This window comes from Alligator mississippiensis, chromosome 1 (genome assembly GCF_030867095.1).
Source record: "Alligator mississippiensis isolate rAllMis1 chromosome 1, rAllMis1, whole genome shotgun sequence".
Taxonomy (NCBI): Eukaryota; Metazoa; Chordata; order Crocodylia; family Alligatoridae; genus Alligator; species Alligator mississippiensis.
In genome coordinates this window covers 386,200,615-386,223,555 of record NC_081824.1, presented here as the reverse complement: position 1 = coordinate 386,223,555, position 22,941 = coordinate 386,200,615, and the positions used below count along the sequence as shown (strand labels likewise).

Sequence of the window (22,941 nt, the reverse complement as noted above, 5' to 3'; positions counted from 1 at the left end):
CCACTTCTTTTAGTCTTTAGCTTTATCTAAGGTAGGCAGAGCAGCCCCATCACCTGACTCCTCTGTCCATGTTTTTACAGAAAGTGGCCACAACTGCAAGGCTAATTCTGCCAGTGTTTAAGTGTGTTCTGGGGCTGCAGATCAGATTGGCCCTCTTAGAGGAGTTAAGTAAGAGAAAAGCACATAGCTTTTCAGCCAGGGACAGTTTTGGGAACGAGTACAGGGAGAACCATAGGTGCCCAGGGAACTTTCAGGCTATACAAGAAGATGCCTAATCAATTTAGTGTTAGGCAAATCCAGTGTTAGGCAGCAGTTCAGGGGGTGAGCAGGGGGGAGAGGAGGTTAGGGCTACAGTTTTGGACTTCGGTATTCATGTGCAGAAGCCCCATACAAGACCCAAGTTTTACTTAAATCCCAATTAAATCTGAAGGGATAAATCCTTTCATAGTGTGAATTAACTGGTACATGTGCCTTGGGCAGGCCAACTATGTGGGGAAAATTTTACCCACAGAACATATGGTTTTTGACTCAGAGAAAATTAGCCATAGTTTCTTACCTTAAAGCAGTTTTTAAATCTTTTGCTCACCAAATACAGAGCTATTGGATTAATGCAGGAATTCAGCGTAGCCATATTAATACCGATGTAGTCCATTATGAGAAAAAAACTGTGTGGAAAATTAAAATAAATAAGATCAACAGCCATGGTGGCAAGTGTTGGCTTTGCTCAGTTTGCCAAGGCCTGCTACCATATAATAGGAAAAATGGTGCCTTTGGCATTGAGACTACTCATAGGTGTGAACTACAGGATGGTTCTCAGAAAGATCAAGGGGATTTGGACCATTTGAGTAGAGGCTCTATGCCCCTAGCACAGCATATCACGTCTTGATAACACAACTGCCATGAAACTGTCCTATGAGGACTTCTGCAAACAGGATTCTCACTGAAGAAATACAGTACCACCTTGGATTGCACTATCTTTCTGCTCTGAATTACTTGAAGACAGATAGTGGGTAATGTGTACCTTTCTGAACCCTGCCCTGGCTCCCTCCGCTTCTCAGCATGGATCCATAAGCTGGTAAAATATCTGCAGGTTCCTGGAGGAAGGCCTGGAGTTGGACAGAAACACTACCTTTGAGGCAGACTCAATATCTAACTTTGAATTAAGTAAAGGATTGTATTTATCATTAGATCACAGGAGCATTCCAATTCCCTCCTCTCTCAGAGTCCATCAATCCCAAATAGTACTTGATGGTGAAGTACAGTCCAGGAAAGACTGAGGTTCAAATCTGGCTCCTAGTTTTTAGCTGTCCTGGGAGAATACTGTGTTTCATGTTCCTCAAATGTGATTTCCTACCTTTCTCAAATGTGAGAAGCTCACTATTTACAATTCATATTTCTATTACAACTCTCACAATATATGGGTTGTTTCTTAATACCATATTCACAAATGAATATGCTTTTTAGGCCTCATGATTATGTAGAAAAGCTCAAAATCATAATACTTGTGCATCCCAAAGAGTCAAATCCAAATGCAGAAAACAGAGCCAAACAACTGTTTTCAGACAATCTCATTATGTCTAGGACAGTCTCTTGATTCTGGGGGTTATGATTCTGATTAATGATATGTAGAAGCAGAGGATTAGAAATACTGGAACTCTATCCAAGTCTTCCTGAATTGAAAGGGAAAAAAATGGCATAAGTAGGGCCCTATTCAAAGTGAAAAGCAAGATGTAAATCAACAGCACTTTCAGCTACAAGAAAACTGAACAAAAAATATGCTTGGGAAAAAAAGTGAACACTGCTTGAGAATTTTTCTTGCAAGCGTGCTATCTTATTTAGCCCAAACCCTCTTACCTTAAAAGTTCACATCTATTCGGGTCTCTTTGATCATAAATAGTGAGCTTCAAAATCCTACTTAAGTGAAGAGGAAGCCAGCACAGGGCAAAGACCACCACCAGACAGAACACAGTTTTGGCCACCTCACGCCTCTGAAAATAAAATCAAAAGGAACCAGATTAAAAAAATTCTTCTTCCTGATCTTGTTCTCTTTTTAAATCAAAATATTCAAGACTATACAACCAATAACACACTTTGGTGATGTTCATTAATTTTTTTAAAATATGATTAATTTTCAGATGTTTCTATTTTAGATGTTCTGAACAAATTCTTCATAAAAATGAATAACTTTTGGGGAGCAAAATCCAAGATCCAGTCCCAGATACTTCCTGAATTAGAAGTGGTCTCCATCACTTCTGGTTCCAGTTAGTCACTTTAATGACTAATTAAGAGGTAATTAGTTCTGTTGACAATTTGCACTTAAGTATTCACAGAACTAGCAGAAGAGCTAATTTGTACAGCTGTCTTCATTTGGCACTGTGCCGGGGTAAATTAACTATTTTGGAGGTGGCTGTATTGCTTCGGCTTTAGGAGGTAATCCACAGCTATTCCCACTTGTTTTCAACTGCATATTTCTTTTTGCTTTGACCTAAGGTCTAGTTTTAAATATCTCAAAAGACATAAATTACATATATATTAATATAGAAGATTTTTGCTAATTCATTGTAATGACATTGCATATTAGCGAGCAAGTTAACAAACAAGAGAGCAAGGATCACAGCTACACTTTACAAATATAGTTTAATATTAATATGTATGATAATCTGTCATGGCACATGAGTAAATTCATTAAATTCATTTTGTAATGAAGTGTTAATAATAAGACCTCATTAAAACACTGCATTTTACTAGGTCTCACAGTTTTATCACAAACCTTGGACAATTTGGTGTTTTTCTTGAAGTATTGGCTTCTATATTTATATAAATTACACTGCAATCTCAGCATTCATTTTTTAAAAATGTTTCTAAACCTCAGAGCTGCAGAGGATAACTTAGAAACATCAATCCAAAGTCTATGAGACAAATAAAAAGAATCCAAAACCTAGGGCGCTGGTAGACGTGGGGAAAAATCAGTTATTAGATAAACGTGCCAAAAAGCCTCACTAAAGCACCCAGTCTATACAGATGTTGGGAAAGCCATGTCCAACTAACACAATGGCTCTTCTGCACATGCACTGGGCTTGGCGAGGGAGTGTGCCGAGTTCAAAATGCCATATTTTTTCTTTCCATGTCTGCAAGCAGCCTTACTGCAAAAGTCTTATGATTTTCAAGCCAATCTCACAATTTTGGAGGTGCTAGTTTATGATTTTTTAATACTTGGCATTACTACTGCTAATGAACTACTAAGTAGCACACTAGACAGCTATTTTAATGAACATGAATGGTGTAGTAAATGGGTTAGTAAAGATCTTACTATTTCATCAGTTACTCAGCACTACTTGTATGTACACATCATTACCTGTTTTAAGTGGTCATTTAATGCAATTTGCATTCCACTTTTCTTTTTAAGCATCTCACAGGTCATCAGGGTATAAAAAAATGCTGTGATGGCCAAAGGCAAACAAAAATAAAAGCTGAATAGCCACCAATCTTTAGCTATCTTGTAAAACTGGAAGAAAAGATAGTTAAGGGTTCAGTTTTGTGTGTAATATAGATAACATTTACATTCTAACAATGTACAGCATTTAGCATACCTTATTTAAGTAATCAATCAATCCACATAACATCTCTGAGTTATAAAAGCATTATTACTCACTTTACAATAGGAAACAGAAGTTAAGCAGCTTTCATAAAGCCAAATAACAAGACTGCAACAGGTTTTTTATAACTTACTATTCACCATTGAATTTCATAGTAAGTAATGACAAAAAAGTCTTACATTGAACTCTTTAGACTTTTGAGAAAACTACATTCAGTTTTTAGGAAAAATTGGTTTAAAGGAAGAATGTCTTACCTGCATAAAAGATGTTTTTTGTATGGGGTGAAGCAGACAGGTTCTAAAATGTTTTCCTTTATAGTCCATGGAAATCATATCAAAGCCTATAGCTTCTGGAACAGCTAATACCACTGAGACAACCCAGATCAATACAATTTCAACAGCAGTCCACTTTGGCACTCCAATTCCCTTGATGCGACTCCAAGAAGCAACTGCACGATACCTAAATGTCCACAACAGATGTTTATTAGATTATAAAGCTAAATTACATTTTGTGTTAAATCAGTGTGAGCTCAATTGAAAGCAGCTGAAACAAACAGAAAAATTGACTTCACATCTGTATTTGTGTTTCAAAAGATTATTAAAATACACTACAGAGGGTGGGAAAACAGAATGGCTCTTACCTATCAATACTGAGGGCACACAAACTTAACACTGTGATACCCACTGATGCCTTTTGAATGAAAGGAACCAGTTTACACATTTCAACTCCAAAAGGCCAGTCCTCTGCAAGAAGCTGAAAAGAGAAAATGATTTTCTTTTAATAATGGCATTTATGTAATATGAACATTTCTCTTAGATAACTTTCTCTTATGGTATTTAAGGGCCAGTCTTGCCTCATCAGGAAGCAGAAGTACACACTGGATACATCTACACATGCACACTTACTGTGCAGTAATTTAGGTTACTGAGCAGTAACCAAAAATTACTGTGCACTACAGGCATGCGTCAACATGTGTGCGCCTGTACTGTGCAGTAACTATGGTGACTTATGCCAACTTGGGTGTAAATTTGCTACCTGCATGACGCAGGTAGCAAATGTACACCCTAGTAGTTACTGCACAGAAATGGACGTATAGATGCATTACTGCACAGTAGTACTGTGTGGGTAGGCTGAATTGAGGTTTACTTTACTCCCAAGTCAGTCTACACACAGCGTTACTGAACTGTAATGCCTGAACATGTCGACGCTGGTCTAAAAGCCGCTTACTATGCAGTAAGTTACTGCTCAGTAAAGGAATGTGTAGACACACCCACTATAGACTAGATTCACAAGGCAGACAGACACAGTGCTGCATCTCAGTTCCATAAACACATGAGAGAGCTGTGTACATCACAAAGGGATCCATAACAACCAGCATACTGAGCATGGAGCTGTTTAAAATAGCCCATAGAAAATGCTGGTGGGAAATGCCAACTCCCATGCAAGATATCTATCTCTGACTTGGATTAATAACTCTGAATTCTCTTGTAGAGTTAGGCACCTGTACCCCTTTTTTTAAAAAAACAAGGAGAGATCAGTCTTTTTCTTCACAGCTGGAGAAGAAGATAGCAGTGGAATGACTATTTCAGCATTTTAGATTAAAAATTAATTGAAGCAGGGGCCATAAACAAGGTCTCCCCTTTCCAGGTCTGTGCCATAACCACTAGACTAGAGCATGACTCTCTCTTTCTGGTTCAAAAAAATATTTTAAGTATTCCACACAAAGTAGCAAAGCTTCAACATGATGGAATAAGAGACGAGTCTAGAATGGCCTATAGAACAGAGGCTTAACTGGCCATTACAGTGCCCTCAGTGGCACTCTGCCAACTCTCTTCTCACCCTTGCCCCCCATCCCCACCCTACAGCTTTCCTCTTTCAGCTCTGGCTCCAGCAGTGGGTCGTGCAGGAGGAGCAGCTGGAGGTTTGCTGCTTCCTTTTCTGCTGCTATGCATGTTGAGAGGACAAATACATCCCCTCTGTAGCAGTGAACCTCTGGCTGCTCCTCCTTCACTATACGCTGCCATTTCTTCTCTGCCCTCCCCACTGTTAGAACCAAAGCAGCCTCAGGGAATGTGTAGGGTGGAAGGAAGAGGGAGAGGATAGGAAGTTGAGGCACCCTGCCTAGGTCCATCTTGGTGCACCACCATTAGGAAGCGCCTAGGGGTTCATGCTTCTCTTGCCCTTGCACACCCATCACTAGACTACTGCTATGGAACAACCCAGAACAGCCTATAGTGTCATGGTTATGAAACTGTTCAAGCATATGATTTTTCAACTCCTCTCAGAGGAGATGGATTTAAACCTGTGTCTCACCTCCATGGCAGTGCTCTGAGTTAGAACAATAACAGATGCAACAGTCATTTCTTTCTCTAGCTGCCATTGTTTGTATGCTTACATATGGTCAGGGCATATCTACTACATCTGGCTCTGCAAATGAGACAGGCATTAGCCATTGGCCTATTTTGTGAATTCAGATGGGGAGTAGAAATGAGCTCAGCAGTCAGTGCTGTCCAAACTTAGGTGGTTATAGGAATGTGCAGAAGAAAAAATGTAGGTACTTGTAGGATTTTGTCAACAGAACCTTTGGCACCTAAAATATACTGAAAGGAAGAATCAGGGGCTTAAGTTCTTTTTGTGAATCAAGCTTTGAGTAGCTTTGGGTATTATTTCCAGTGCTGGCATCCATATGTTTAGGAAACGTCACACAGGTAAACCCCATGCAGAATTTCTGCCAGGCAATTCAAAGGCTTCCTCCCATTGGAAGGGTTGGTATGAGTTGTGTTTAGATGGCCTCTGCTGAATCCTTCCAGTAGTGGAACTGGCATGAGCCAGTAGTGAAGAACCGCAACGTTCATTACGGGCTCAGTGCTGATTGAACAGAGCCCTGAGGACCCATCGATTTTCCCTCTTCTTTTAAGAGGGAAAATTTCCGCCTTAATTCTTGATGACAGCTATCCTTAGGGTGAAGGAAGTCTGGACTATTTGTCCTGGTGTTGCTTTTTCTGGCTTGAGCGCTTATTGCTTTTCCTCTTTTAAATGTTCCAAGCAACTCACAATTTACTAGAAACATAGGAAGTCATCCTGAGATGAATCAAAATAGATAAAGTTTTGCTACCAGGTATTAGAGTTTTTTTGTGGTACCGTTTCACAGTGACTCCATATATAACAATACCAGAAAGATCTCATATGCACCACCTCCAAGATTACATGTAGAATAAAATTATAATGCATTGTTCTGATTTTGTTTCAGTAGCTCCTCTGGGTCTTACACTTTAGGGAAAGTATCCTTCAATTAGTGGGAGAATTATTTAAGCAGCCTGTTCATAATAAATTCAGGGGCATTTCTGCTCAATGAAGAACTGGCCTATTGGATAAATAGCTCATGGGTTCAGATACATTTGCATTGCTATTGAAACTGATGACTAATGCTTTGCTGAATTGGAGCCATACAGTGTATAATAGGAGAAACAGCAAAGAAGCCTAACATCATGCTGCTTATTTCCTTGGTTAGCAACTCTGTAATACTTGTACAGTAATAAAATGGAAAAATACCTCTTAATCTGGTGATTTTGAGTTTGAGTATTGTATGAAAAGGATTAAAGAAGGGGTGGACAATTATTTTGGCTGTCAGGCCACTTAACAATTTTTGGTCAGCTTTTGAGGGCCACATACATAAAATCTTTCAGAAGATATCATTTTAACAAATTATAGAAAAAAAACCCCAAATCATGTACTAAAATCAAACACCTACTATATTTTAATTTTATTGAAAAATATAATGTGTGTCATGATTTATGTTTTTTTGAGTAGTATATATAGAGGTGAATGCATAATAGCTTAAATAAAATATTACTTTTGTATACTGTGTGTGTAGAGGGGTTGGTGGATATATGCATGGGTGGGGAGGTGTGTGAGTGGGTGTGGGTAGCAGTTGGGTGTGGGGGGGGCATGGGGTAGCAGTGTGGGTGTGTGTGTGGGGCAGGGAGGGTAGGTGTGCATGTGTGTGGGGTGCTACCCATGCACTAGGTCTTGGAAGCCAGCTGGGGGTAGGAGGGGAAGGAATGGAGGGGGCAGTAGGGGGCATGTGCAGCAGAGCTTGCCTGGGTGGTGTGGTACAGGTGCAGGTGCAGTCTGTCCCCACCACAGCCAGCCACAGCTATCCCTGTGGTGCTCCACATGGGGCCGAGCCCCACCTGCTCCTGCCCCGCACCTGCCCCCTGCCTGCTGATGTGACTGCCCTGGCCCTGGCCAGCACACACAGCTTCCCAGCGAAGCTGCCTTCTACCCACCCAGCTACCAGCAGGTGGCTGCTCATCATGCTGTGTGGCTGAGTGGGTGGAAGGCACCCAGGAGCTGGAGCCCTGCGCACTGGGTCAGAGGCTGCCCAACTGCAGCTTTCCCCCTACCTGGCTGGGCATGTGGTGCCTGGCACATTCCCCACAGCCACCACCGCTTACTTGCACTACCTACTGCCTGGAGTGGCACAGCAGGGGAAGGAGGAAGAAGAGCTACTGGAGGCAGGACGTTCTGTGTGCACTGGCTGGGGCTGAGACCAGGGTCAGGGCCAGGGTGGTGCCATTGCAGGCATCGGGTGGGTGCACATGGCAGTGCGGCATGGCATGGGCTGCCCCAGATGGGAGTGGGCAGGGCTTGGCTCCATGTGGAGTGCCACAGGGGCAGCTGTGGGCCAGATACAATCAATTGGTGGGTCAGATCCAGTCTGCAGGCCATATTTGCCTACCCCTCAGTTAAAGAATGAGTGGAAAGGATGAGTATTTAACAGCTCATGGTAAATACACGTGTATTTCTTTTCACACAATGTGGGGATATGACTCAACCTTAGCAGTTACAGTATTTGAGCATGTTTCTTGTGTAGATTGATTTCAGGATTTACAATAGTGGCCTCCACCACGAGACTTCTCTTAAGAGATGTTCTAATGAATAATGCTAACAAGCTACTAGAAAATAACAATGTATTCCTGCAGATAGTTACAGATATACTGAAAAGGTATCATGAATAAATAAATGGATAAGGGATACATTTAAATTAAGCATCTACTGAATTTCTGGTCTACTGCACCAAAGTGCCACAGAATCTAGGAACCTTGCAAGTATACACAATTGCTGCAAAGTGCAAAAGACTGTTTGTAATAAGTGGAAAAATGAGGGAAAAATCATTCCCATTTTATTATTTTCCCCTTTCCCCTTCCCCAAATCAATTTCAAAACACTAAGCAAAGTTTTTTTATTGAAAGACCTTAATTTGAAATATGGTGTGTATCTGTGTACCACTTCCATTTACTAGCTAGAATTACAAATGTTTGTCCATCTGTCTAATACCTTCTCCTACTAAGACTCCTGTGGTAAGGGACCCGGTGCTTTTAAAACGTGAGAAGACCTCTACATTTATGGTGTTCAGTGGCAGGCAATGATACAAACTGTAATGAAAAGTTTAAAATCCTAGGAGGCCAAGGGTCTATTATAAATCTGTACCAATTAAATAGATAAATACTGCAGACAATAATCTGTCCAAATATTAAAAATGTTGAGTAGTTCTTTTATTTTATTTGCATGTTTCTGCAGATCTCTTCCAAACCTACTTCATATCTATGCTGCATAGGGGTACCATACATCTGGGTTTCCCCAGACATTTCCTCTTTTTGGGTCCTCCCATCTAGGTCTGGGTTGTTTTCTTAAATTTCACCAATGTCCGACATTTTGCTCTACTCAGCATCAAAGTTTTCTCCAGCAATTCTCAGCTTCCCCTAGCAAGGAGCTGCTTGGGGCTGAGGGAAGTGGGGGAAAAGCAATTGGAGGCAGGGGGCATCACGTGCATCTGCGCGCACACACATGTGGCCAGCATGCAGCCAGGCAGGGTGGTGGGAGCAGCCCTGGCAGCTGCATGCAGGTAAATCTTTGGGGGACAGGGGTTGGATGGCCAGGGCTAGGGGAGTGTCTGGGGGGATGTGTGTGTGTGGGGGGGGGCGGGATGTGTGGCAGTGTGTGGAGGGGATGGGCATGTGAGGGCAGGGGGCGGTGCCTGGTGGCGCTGGGGGAAGCTGTTTGGATGCTGGGGCTATAGCAGGGCAAGGGAGGAGCCTACCCCTCCAGTGGGGGAGGAGGGAGGCAGGTTCCTGCAAGGCCAGGCTGGTGGCACTGGGGTCTGTGCCCTTACTTGCAAGGGCAGGGCAACCAGGAGATGCTGCAGGGTAGGCAGCACAGGGGCCTGGGAACCAGGAGTGAGGGGTGGAGGGGGTGAGGGGACTGCGAGTCATGAACATAGGCCACAGGCAGTGCCAGGGGGCTATGAGTCAGGAATGGGGGCAGAAGCAGGTCTGGGGGGGGCTGTGGTTGGAAGTGAGAGGCAGGGGCCGGACATGGGCATATCACTGTGCCCCCACAATCATATTTTTCCCCCTCCCCCAACAGTGTCCTCTTTTTTAAACTGGAAATATGATAACCCTAATGCTGCACATAATACATTATTTTGAGAATCAAGTACCTAATGTATAACTCAAATCCCATAAAAATATTAGTCAGGAAAATCACATTAGTACTTAGAAAAAGTATTTATTTCTAGAAATTAAGTCCTACCTGTGTGTACTCCAATACAAGATTTTTAAGATAATTACAAAATATTAATGATCTTCAAAATGGAATATTTATGAAAGAGAAATCTTTTTTTGAAAGGAAGATTTTCTTTCACAAACAGCTGAGATTTGGCAGCCATGTTGAGGATGGAAAAAGAGAGAAAATAGTGTAATGTTTTCTTCAGCGAAATTAAAATGTAAAGAAAATTTCCTATAACCTCCTCTGTGCCAAGCAGCTTTTGCCAGTACTCTGTATTTACTCATTTTTTATGGGCAATGCTTAGCCATGCATTTTGGCCTGCTTAACCGTGCATTTTGTAAAGATTAATTTGGATATAACAAACAAAAGAGAAGATATTGTAGAATGATATATATCAAACCTAAGAAACCTAGTTCTATTAAACATGCCCTATTTATGTCTAATTGATTAACCACACATAGTTATTCTGATGTGATGGATTATAAATTTAAACCCAGAGCTGAGGAAACAGTGGTGCACAAGCTTCCCAACTGCAGCTGCAGCCAAGAGATCTTGTGACTCAGAGGCACACCTGTGAGTCCCTCCCCTGCTTCCTTTTTGTGGTGTGAGGCCCAGGAGGATGTTAGTAATTTGCTGCTGGAATAGATCGTTAACAAACTACAATAGTCCTTTAACTGTCCTCCCTTGATGGCTCATCTGTGGTGGCCACTGGCCAGAAAATAGAGATTAGTGCCAAGATCCCACCCAATCCTATCCCCTGTCTCTGGTATTAAGCAGCTATAAGGTAGGCCTATACTACTGATGAAGTGATTCTGATCTGCATGCTAAAAAATGTTGTGTGGTTGCTTTTGGAGCAGTGCCATGCATACGCAATGCCATGCTCAGTATCATGCCTGCCAGACATGCAGATTCTGAAATGTTCCTGGGCACATGTCAAAAGTAATGACATTTTTCACCAAGTGTTGCTGTGCGGAGTGGGACTAAGTGGGTGGAACTACTTTCTCAGTGGCAGTGTCAGGATCCCTACTGGGGTTACCATATTTCCAGTTCCAAAAAAGAGGACACCTGTCGGGGGAACACATCACTCCCAAACCACAGCCCCCTGGCTCTTCCAGTGGCCCTCACTCCCAACCTGCAGCCCCCCCTTCCCCACTGCTGCCCCTCACTCCCAACCCATAGACCCCCGGCCCTGTCAGTACCCCTCACTCCCGACCCAAGGTCCCTTGCGCTCCACCCCCCAGGTCATGTTGGTACCCCTCAATCCTGATCCACAGTCCCCTGGCACTGCCAGCACGCCACACTCCTGAACCACAGCACCTGCCCCCCCAGCCCTGCCAGAGAGGGCCCCCAGCTGCTCCCATCCTGACCAGGCTGGAGTGCAGTAACTCCGATTTGTGTGGGTGGCAGTGGAGCAAGTCTGGCCCTAGTGTGAGTGGGAGGGAGGAGGAGGGAATACCTGTGGCAACCCCCACCCTGGGCTGGGGCTCCAGTGCTGTGAGCCTGCCTATGCCCTTGCCCCTGTCCCTTCCCACAGTGTCTCCTGGGGCATCCTGGCCTCCGCAAATACAGGCACTGCCCCAGTGCTGCTGGCCTGGGCATGGAACTCCCTGCTGCCCCCAAACGGCCCCCTGGCCCCTTCCCCTGTTGGAGGGGCAAGCACCTCCCTCCCACCCACCCTTCCCTGCTGTAGCCCCAGTGCCTGGACATCTTACCCCAGCACCAGCAGACACCTGCCTCACTTCACACACTCAACCCCTCCACACGCTCCTGCCACACTCATACCCCAGACAGTCCCCAAGCCCTGGCCCTCCAATACCCGCTACGCATAGACTTACCTGCATGCAGCTGCTGCTCCCATCACCTTGTCTGGCTGTATGTTATCCACGTGCGTGTACATATGCACTCGCACATGGTGCCCCCTGCCTCCAATTGCCCTCATCCCGCTCCTGCCAGTGGAGCACAGTAAAATCCTGAATGTTGGTTCAAATTTAAAAAAACTGCCCAGACGAAGATTGGAAGACTCAAAAAGAGGACATGTCCGGGAAAACCCAGACGTATGGTAACCTTATTGGCTTACTTCTGTGTACCTAGGCCCGTACCCACATAGCCCAAGAGTGCATAACTTAGGTTACTAATCTCTTTTACTAATTTACTAACTGGTTTTCAAAACTTTCAGAAGCCAAAAGTTACTTTTTTTCTCCTATGCCTGAAGAAGGGTGCTTGTGCCTGAAAGCTTGCAATTAAAGATTTTTTTTTGCAAAAAGCTAATTGGTCTAATAAAAGATATCACCTCTACCATGAGTTCTGATTCCATGAGCAAAAATGTACATATAACTAACTGCATTCATGAGCAAAATTCTCCCTCAAAATCCATGCGCTTATATACATTGGAAAAGACTGACAGGCAGTGCAGGTAGAACAGTTTTCACTTTTTCATAAGAAAAAGTGTTTCAAAATTTTAGATTTGGCCAGCAAATTAAATTTACTGACAGTGATGAATTAGATGAAGTTCAGATTAAGCTTTTGTTACTATCTGAATTACTTTATTTATTAAGATGTTGGAACAGTTTCATGCTTTAGCTTTCTTTTCCTGTAGCTAAGATGAAAATATCTTATTTGATAAGACTGATAACAGTGTAAAACTAGATATGTTGAGCAAACTAACCCTTTTGTTCTAATTTCAGTATCTGTCCATGTTTCGTAACTTTTGTTTATGTTAAGATTACTATTACATGGATAACTTCACACAAAGATCCCCAAACAGAAAAGCAGCCCATAACATCTAACAGCAAGTATGGTAAAGTAAAAAGTTTCTGCAATCTAGACTCTTCAATCTTTCTTAAGGGGCTGACAGAAGCTGTCCTCTCTTAGAAGCTGTATTGTCATTAGTTTACAATGGGGGAAATCACAAGAGGCAAAAAACAGAAGATCAAGGTGATGGGAATTGGCAGTAGTATTTATTATAGATGTACAAATAAGCTCACAATTTTTTTTCCTGAAGTCACAATATTTAATCGTTTGCACAAATAACTGAACCAGGTTTAGAGGTTCATTGTGAAAACTGCACATTCCAATACGCTAGAAAATAGGGCCTGTGCATACCACATCCAACAGTGCTAGGTGGGCATGACTTTGAAAACATGTCCTACCCACTCATTCTTGCTCTGTGCACCCCAAGTGCTGGAAAAAAAATAGCCAATAGGCAAGTGTAGATATTCCCAGGACCTGATCTACAGTCATAAAGGTTGCTTTATGCTGCATGATTGTAGATTGGGATCCTGCTTGTGCACATTCGCTGGTGCCAGCAGCTGTGCCAGGAATGCCATCTAAATAAATTGGGGTGCAGGGAAAAGCAGGTGGGACCCAGGAGGGGACTAACAGGTCCATGGGGGGGGGGAGGGGTTGGCAGGTCTAGGGGAGTTTTGGTGGGATGGGTGAGCGAGAATCTCATGGGTTCATGGGCAGCAGAGTTGTCTGCCTGGGGGTGGTGGCATCAGAGGGCTAGAAATAGACTGCTCAGGGTAGGGGAGCAGGAAACATGCAGCCCTGGGGCTGGGGTGAACAGCTGGGCTTTCCCAGTCCCAGGGCTGCTCTCCAAATGTGTACACATATTCAGTTAGATCAGGCATGTTAGCCTAATCTACTTAGTGCACCTCCTCAGGTGAATTAAGTTAGAATGGGCTGGTCATTTTTTGCCTGATCTAGACTTCCCGAATGTTTGTACAGTTTGGTACTTAGATCAACCTAATCCTACTTAGGTGAATCTAAGTATAATATCTGCACAAACAGTTTCAAGAACTAATTTATATGTTACAGTGCTTATCTCCTTACACAAAGGTTGGCCAGTAGGGGTGGGGGGGGGCTGTCCAGGCAGGGACAAGCCTGAGCCTCGCTCATCTGCTTATCTCCTCACAGTTTACTTATCTCCTTACACCTCGTGGCATCCTTAAAAGGATCTGGTGGCATGCCTTGGCACCTTGGTTGAGAATCACTGCTATAGATGTACAAATCCACTGCTATACACATTCACTGTCCCATTTCACGTCCTTCTGAAGTACATGGGGTAAAAAGTGGGTTGCAAGAATATATGAAAGGGTCACAAACAAATTTTAAAAATGCATATTTTGCATATGTTTTTGAAAAAATAGGTGCTGCTTGTGCTTCACCATATGTTAACACTGTGCCTCCTAATAAACAGGGATCCGGGTTTTCCATTTTCCATGGTAAAACATGGATTTTCTCCTTAAAGAGCTGCGGTAGAGCTATGGCCTGGTGCTTGAGTGGCTGGTGGTGGGAGGAAGTAAAGGCAGTGCATGTGGCCCCCCCCAGCCTCCCCATCACTGTGCCAGTCCAGCCAGGTTGCAGCACCATGCCTGTGGTGGGCACACAAATATGGGTGGGCATGTGCCCCTCCATGTCCCAAACACCCCCTCTCCATTTCCCACACACCCACTCCCTGCCCCACACACTGGGGGGCTGGGGCTTGGGGGCAGCAGGTCAGGATGGAGGGGCACCAGCAGAGCTAGGAGGGTGGAGGGTTAGGAATGAGGGGCTCTGGTGGGGTGCGGGGGCTGTTTTCTACTTAAACTATTTACTGGGTCAGGACTGGCCCTCTATGTTAACAAATGGGTCCTGTGCAAAAAAGGCTGAGAACTACTGAAATGTGCCAATGGTTTTTCCTGAGACAGAGCTGTGTGTGTCTGTCAGGTTATCGCATTTTTTCTTGGGTAAAATGTATGGGCTAAGTACGCCTTTGGCAGAGGAGCAGAGTTGCAGCTTGGAAAAGGGATGTGGGTAAATGACTGTGCTGTGCTTATTTTGATCTGGGTCAAACCCTGGGACAATCAGGCTAGCATCAAATGAGACTTCTATTTACAGCAGAAAACAGTATCCACACTGGGTTCTATCCTGGAAAGTTTGTTTCACAAAAGCCATTCAGATCAGCTTCCCGGTGTAGAAAAGGGCACCAAGAAAAATCTCAGTAGCCTCATAAGGAATCCTACGTGCTGAGCAGTGACAGGTCCATGCATGTATTTTGCTCTCAAGAAAAAATATGTATTAAAAATGGGCAGACATTAAACTGATATTTTCTAACTTAGAAGCGCTTGATTTTTCAACAAAATAAGGCTCTTTTAACACACATTTTTCTCTGTTATTATTAAAAATAAACTATATATAAAAGGTGAGACTGAATCTCTGTTCACCAGTCTGTTTTGAGTAGCCTCTTAGCTTTGCTGCCCAGGAGGGTCATCAGGATAGATTAGTCACTATTACTTTTCTACTGCTTTCATTATTCCTAGCCATTACTTTGAGGAAAATAAGATGAGACAACCTGTGGCCAGATATAGACTACTCCCCATTCCCTTGTGCTGTAAGGAACTAACAACCATGAAGAGCCAAGGTCCAGCTGCAAAACAGACTATAAGGGGCATGTTACTTCCCCTTGCACCCATGTGGGAATGTAAGACTAGGCTATGACTCTGAAATGCACGAGTCTTTAAAGATCTACTGGAGTATACTAGAAATATGGATGGAGTATAAAGAGAAAAATATTATCAACTACTACACATACATATTGAACACAGCAGCAGTAGTAGTATGTTATTGCATTTGAGAATTGTGAGTATAAACTGTATTGCAATCCAATTGCAAATGAGGCAAGACTTAAGATTTGCAACCAACAGAAAGCTTGGTATTTCCTGACTTGAGTCTGGTGCTCCCAGGCTGCATAAATGTATACTACCTTTTTCATTCTGCAAGTTTACTTTTATCTTAGAATCTGTGCTTACATGCTGCCTGATACCTTGGAAAACAGATGCCTCAAAACGGTACTTTGGCAAATGAAGATGTTGGGCATGTAAAATAATCTATATCTACAAAGCCATAAAACTGCAGAGGGCAGAGAACAGCCTCATCTCTTGCTCCCCCTGTGCCCTGCAACTGCATGCTTGTAGCCACAGCCTGAATTTGCTTCAGGTCCTGTAAGCTGGGATAGAACTGCATCTGCCAATTTTTTGTGCCCATTTTGCTTGATCTGATTTTTAATTTTTTACAATGGATCAATCTTTCAATTTATCAGTCTTCCAATGGATCAATTTTGCAAGTTTCCATTATCAAACAATGTTATAACTAGCACTTTACCTATTAAACATCACTGTCTCTTATACATGAGACAACATTTTGTTTTCTTAAAATATCAAAACATGGATTTGAAATTTCAGTAATTTCAGCAAGAGGCTGGTTTTATGCTTTAAGGTTCTTAGAAACTTTCTCAACCACAAACATCTCTTGCAGTAACCATAATTAACAGCCAACGCTTAGCACAAACTCTGAAATATCTGTTGTAGATCTGTCTGGTTCGGCTAGTTACTTTCTTCACAGTCTTTCACAATGTCTGCTGCAAGGTTGGTTAAGAAAACTACTGACAGTGCTAAAACGTTGGACACAACACATTTCTTCACATTCCTTTCCAAGTAGCCACTACCCTGTCTGAATGCCTGGTAATAGTAAAGATCTTAATGCTAAAGGCCTAGCAATGCCAGTGCTCAAAGTATTATACATTTCAAAGGAAGATTTTCTCTTATTTACAGGGATAAACTTTTTACTAGTTAATAACAGATGTTAGCCATAGAACATTTCATTATAGCGTGCTGCAAATGTTTTAGGTTTCTTTTGGCTCATCTTTGCAAATGAATTGGCTGGATTGTGAGGTTAATAAGGGAATACTTTTGACTCCAATTTAGTTCATAATTTAGTTGTTTTGTAAAATAAGGTTGTGTAAAACCTAATAAAATTCTTCCATTAATATTTATTTTAAAATTCCATTGGAACCAATCGTTTTTAGACAAATATTCCACTGAAAAGCTTGCAATCCAAATACTGTGGGCAATATTCTTTTTAAGTAAACCCAGCTATAGACAAAAACAAAATTCACTGCAGTGCCCGAGAGGAAAGGATTGTAAAAAAAAAATTCATGCAGCTAAAAGCATGGACAGGTTGGATTTTAAAATCCAATGGGGCTTTGCACTCTAACATATTACTAATAACATAAATATTTGTGTTTATAATAGAGGATTTTAAAAAGATAGTATCCATTTTAATTCTAGCTTTTGGTTATGATGTGTGGCACTGTAGGTACTTGGAATCGTTCAGGGAATGCTCAGCTTCTAATAATGCCAGAAGTTAAATGGGAGTCATAAGTGTACAATTGGTAAAACTTATTTTGCATGATCCTCCCCTCCATCTCAATCCACACCAGATAATCTATTTGGTGAGATTTAATCCAGACATGAATGATAATACCTTTTATTCTTGATGCATTTAATTTATAAAAAGCAGGGTCACTAGAACATCAAAATCTTGTAGCAAGAAAACAGTGTTATCAGCAGCCTTTTTCAGAACTACAGGAAAAAATTCCATTTTGTCAGTTCTGAGCTTTCACTCTTCAAAAAATCTTATTTTGCAGAAATTGTGGTACATACCATTTGTAGTGGAAAAAAACCTATAATATGCCTGTATAGAAACCCTACTAAGTTTTAGGGGTAGGGATGATTTAAATCACTATCAGTCAAACAAGTCCCTAATGTGATTCAAATAAATTTGCTTCAAGAGTTTAGCCACTTGTGAGCCATTTCTCCAGTGTGTTCAGATGGGCAAAGGACGTATGCTTCCTTTAACAGGGTATGGGAATTTACAAAAATATACACACAGGACTAAATCTGACATCTATGTTTTCAACATAAAACATTCCTAAGTTAAAACCGGTGCTTCCAAATGCCTTCCACTCCCTTTACCTCCCTCCCCTGCCCCTTGTTAGGAATGACCTGCTTGCTAAACCACTTGGTCTGATCTTGGCAGAGTGCTTAGATAGTGTAAGCCCTTTGGGGCTGCCTTTTGGTAGCTGCCTTCTGCCTGGAAATTCTGTTTTTTTACTGGAATATGAATTCATGCTTAATATATCACAAAAGGACAGATGGCAGAATAGATTTGAACTCCTCAAGGACCATTGAACACATAAGCCCTCAGTGTGGCAGGTATAGCCTATCCCTAGGGGCAGCAGGTCTTCCCACTGCTGCTGTGGCAGACAGGCTGAACACTCAAGGGGGCATCACAGCCCAGTCACTGGGCAGTCACAGTGTGTGTGGGGGAGCTTTCTCTCTCTGGTACAAGGATTCCCCCTCCACCCCAGCTTTCATAGATTAGATTCACAGACGTTTGGGTCGGAAGAAACCTTAGCAGATCATCAAGTCCAACCCCCTGCCCTGAGCAGGAAAGAGTGTTGGGGTCGGACGATCCCAGCTAGGTGCATGTCTAGCTTCCTCTTAAAGACCCCCAAGGTAGAAGAGAGCACCACCTCCCTTGGAAGCCCATTCCAGATTCTGGCAACCCTTACCATAAAGGCAACCCTTACCATAAAGAAGAGCTTTGCTCCATCCCTCCTGAGATGTGCACTTATTGTTAGGGCATGTACTGATTTATAACCTCCCTTAATCTACCCACCTGAACAGGCCAGCAGATCATCAGGCCTTGCTCTGTTATCAGCCTGGGTGGACGGAGCTGAAGAACATGAGCCAGGGACTGCTCCCATCTGGACTTCAGCACCCCCCCTTTCTGCTACCTGCCCCTCTGCAGGGATTTTAAGTCTCCCACAGAGGCACTATGTGCTGGCTGCAGCCCAGGCTGGGCTGTGCCAATGCTCCTGCTGGGACCTGGAGGGTCCTGGCTAGAGGGTCTTGCCCCTCTGCTCATGGTCAGACTGACCATCAGTTCACCCAGCTTCTTTGCATCAGGCACCTGATGGAAGCTCTCCCTCCATCCCCTTCCTGCACACTCTCCTTGGCTCAGACTGGAACCCACCCTTAAGCAGGGTTTGAATTACACTTTGACTCTTGGGGGGGGGTCTGCAAAAAAAATTGGGCTGCCCATCATGATACCCTAATAAAATCAGAGACCCCCCCCCCCCCGGTTACGATTTTCAAATCTTACAGGGGGGCTCTTGTTTCTTACAGGGGGGCTTAGCCCCCTGGAGCTCCCCTGTAATTCCAACCCTACCCTCAAGCATAGGAGCAGCACAGCGAATGTGTTACTCTTTTAGCAACCCAAGGCTGAACAGACCCAGAGCTCTTCTATTTATCTGGGGCTAAAAACAGGCAGTGGGTTTACCCTGGATCTGACTGTCCCAGGCTTTGATTGGCATCAAAAGGGGGATAGTCATTTACACAAGCAGCTTGAAGAGCAATTAATTTGAATTAGTTATGACTGTCCCCAGGGGAAAAGTGAGATCAGGTACAGAGAGACAGTGGGCTTGTACTCTGTGACTCAAAAACAGAGGACTGCTTTAATCTGAGGTTGATTAGTCTGAGATTTTACTCTCATCCCAACAGCCGGGGAACAGTCATTTTACATGGCAAGTAATTCAAATTAGTTGAGATTGTTCCCAGGGGAAGTGTTAATCCAGATACTTCATGGGCCCTTAATGTGGGTCTGTAAGGGCTTGGGTTTGCTGTGAGACAAAAACACTAAGATCCGAATGCAACTGGTCTGGTTTTAGCCCTGAGGGTCCCAGAATAAAAGGCTTTGTCCTGGGGTGAAACCTGACCACTGTTGGATCATTTAGATGAGGGGGAGCCTCTTTCAGGCCACTTTTTTTCTTTTTAATCCACCTGAGGGCAGAATTTGCAGGAAGGAAGGCATCACCCTTGGGAGTTAGGGGCGCAGCCTCTGAATCAGAACTTCTTAGACCTTAAATGCTGGAGGCTGCAAGTGGCAGAGGAACAATGGAAAAAAAAACCCTGGTCATACTCAGGTCGCTTTCCCTTTCAGCATCCACTCTCTGCCCCTGTGTGACACAGGCCTTTTGATGTGCTGTTCCGGAACGTGAGTGAAAGCCCACCAAGTAGGGCTATAAGCTCCCCTTGATGAGGGGAGCCACTAAGGGCATATCACTGATCACTTGGGACAACAAAAAGACAAAACAGGGATGGGAGTGGAGGGTCAGAGGTTCAAAACAAGTGCACCAAAGGGGAACACGGAGCAAAGCATGTGCCCTCTAGCCCTCAAACAAGTCTAAGGAGCCAGTGAACACTGCACAGTGAAAATGCCTGGAGATGTGAACAGACAAGGGACGTGAAAAATGGACTCGCCGTCCATGGGGCACTCCTGGCCAGAGCCACCTTTCTGGTCAGATAGATTGATCACCAGGGATCCTGGTTTTCTCCAATTAAAAAAAAATCCCTAATATTCAGGTTTTAACAAGTAACCTGGAATCCACATTTTTCCATGATCAAAATGAAACACAAGTATACAGACATCAGTGTATTAGTGGCACTTCATTTTAATCATGGGAAAATGTGGATTTTGGATTACTTTTTTTTAAACCCCAAAATTGGGGATTTTTTTGATCAGAGAAAACCAGGATCCCTGTTGATCACTAGCTTGGCTAGGGCCAGGAGGAGGTTGACCAGGAGGTCCCAGGATTTGGCTGGGTGCTGTGGTGGGGAGTGCGTAAATGCAAGGGTGGGGAGGGAGTCATGCAGCCAAGACCTCAGCAGGAATTTCTGGAGGAGGCAAAGGAAGGACAGCAACCCAGCGCCCTCCAGGGTCTCACAGAAGGGGCAGGTGTTAGGGGCCATACCCGTGGCCATGGCTCCATGAAGGAGCTGCCAGCTGAGGTCCTCCATGGCTCACAGGTCTAGGCTTATCCACCAGGGACCTTCATCCTCATTGAGGCTATAGAGTCATAGAGAAGCAGGGCTGGAAGGGACCTCCAGAGCTCATCTAGTCTGACCCCTTGCCTGGGCATGATCATCCTTATCCAAATCATCCCATACAAACCATCATCTAAACTCTACCTCAGACTCCCCTCAACACTGACACAACACAAACGTAACACCCTCCCCTGCCATAAGGAGACTAGGGCAGCCAATGTCCCTCTGTGTGAGCCTGGACACTGGGCATAGGACACTGGGCACAATGTGCCTAGTGTAGTAAATGGCAATTCTTTTGTTCTTAAAGGCCCCCCTTGGCTGGTTGTGGGGAGTGGGGGGAGGAAATCAGTTTCCCTGCCAGCCTGGAGGGGGGCACCCAGTCCTGCCCCTCTGTGCCCACAGCAGGGGTGGTGGGAACATGAGGAAGAAATCAGTGTCCCATGCAGCCTGGAGGTGGGAGGAGCAGCCCTGCCCCTCCGTGTCTGGGGGGGGGAGAATATGTTGTGGGGGGAGGGGGGAAATCAGGGTCCTAGGCAGCCTGGAGGGGAGCAGGGGGTAGCCCTGTCCTCTGTGCTCATGGAGGGAGGTATGGGGGGAAGATCAGTGTCCGAGACAGGTGGATATGGGGAGGATCAGGGTCCCAGGCTGCCTGCAGGGGGAGGGGCCCTCTATGCCCGCAGAGGGGGCATATGGGGGGGGGGGGATTTGGGGGATCTGTGTTCCAGGCAGCTTGAGGGGGGCTGTCTCTGTGTCCGTGTGTGGGATTTGGGGGGCTGTGTCCCAGGTAGCCTGGGGGGCACCCAGCCCTGCTCCTCAGTGCCTGTGGGGGAGTCGTGGGGGGAATCTGGGGGTGATCCGTGCCCCAGGCAGAGAGATTTGGGGGGCTGTGTCCCAGGCAACCTGGGGGGGGGCAGCCCTGCTCCTCTGTGCCTGGGGGGGCAGGGGGGGCAGATGGGGAGAATTTGGGGGATCTGTGTCCCAGGCAGGGGGATTTGAGGGGCTCCGTGTCTCAGGCAGCCTGAGGAGAGCACTCAGTCCTGCCCCTGTGTGCCCACAGCAGCAGGGGGATATGGGGGGAACCAGGGTCCCAGGTGACCTGGGAGGCAGCCCTGCCCCTCTGTGCCCACGCAGTGGGGATAAGGGGGGGAAGATCAGTGGATTTGGGGAGGATCGGGGTCCCAGGCTGCCGGGGGGGGGGGGGGAAGAGGGGGGTGCCCAGCCCAGCCCTGTGGGCCGTACCTTGTAGACGTTGACGGGGATGGCGATGAGGACGTGCAGCAGGTCGCCCAGGGCCAGGCTGGCGATGAGGATGTTGGGCCCGTTCCTCATGCACTTGTTCTTATAGATGATCCGCAGCAGCGTGGCGTTGCCCAGCAGCCCGAGCGCGAACACGAGGCAGGACACGGCCGTGTTGATGTACTTGAACGTGTCCTTCAGCTCCGGCCGGCCCGCGCACGGCGGCGGCGGCGCCCGCCCGCCTTCCCGCTCCCGCGCCCGCGCCGGGGCTGGCAGCGAGGCGTTGGCGGGCGGCGGCGTGCTCCGCTGCCCGATGCCCCGCAGGCGCCGCGGCTCCTGCGCCTCGCCGCCGCCCGGCAGCACCAGCAGCACCAGCAGCAGGAGCCCCGCGAGGCCGGGCCGGGGCATGGTGGCTGCGACGGGATGAGCCGGCCGGGCCCCCTCAGGTGCGGGGCGCCGCTCCCCCGGGCGCTGCTCTAAGGCTCAGCCCGCGCCAGCAGCAGCGGCGGCAGCGACTGGCGCTGGCGAGACGCCCGTGCGGTTGTCAGTGCCCGGCCGGCCGCTCCTTGCTGGCGGGCTGTGTCTAAACCGCAGCAAATTAGGCAAGCCCCCTCCTCCTCCACCCCCTTCCCGGCTCATTCAATGGCATCTCGGCCATCAATCACTGCCAAACTCCGCCCGCTCCCTCCTCCAGAGCCAGCCCCCGGGCACGCACACGCGAGTCCCTCCCCGAGATGCCTGGAGAGCATCCGCAGAGCCTGTCCTGCCTGCTGCAGGCATGAGGGGGCCCGGGGCTTGAGGCTTTGCTGGTCCCTGCAGAAGGGGGAGTTGAGA

At 45.4% G+C, this 22,941-nt stretch overlaps 1 protein-coding gene across 1 annotated transcript in view; it reads right to left on the bottom strand.

Moving 5' to 3' along the window:
* EDNRB (endothelin receptor type B) overlaps nt 1-22,651 on the bottom strand; it is a 28,337-nt gene extending 5,686 nt beyond the window's left edge. Inside the window, exons 1-6 of the mRNA XM_014610476.3 lie at nt 22,111-22,651; nt 4,237-4,349; nt 3,851-4,055; nt 3,356-3,505; nt 1,855-1,988; nt 557-665 (exon numbers count right to left, since the gene is read on the bottom strand). Coding sequence (XP_014465962.3) covers nt 557-665; nt 1,855-1,988; nt 3,356-3,505; nt 3,851-4,055; nt 4,237-4,349; nt 22,111-22,515 — 1,116 coding nt within the window. The 5' untranslated portion in view covers nt 22,516-22,651. The remainder of the gene's footprint in view (nt 1-556; nt 666-1,854; nt 1,989-3,355; nt 3,506-3,850; nt 4,056-4,236; nt 4,350-22,110) is intronic.
* Between the last annotated feature and the right edge of the window lie 290 nt (nt 22,652-22,941).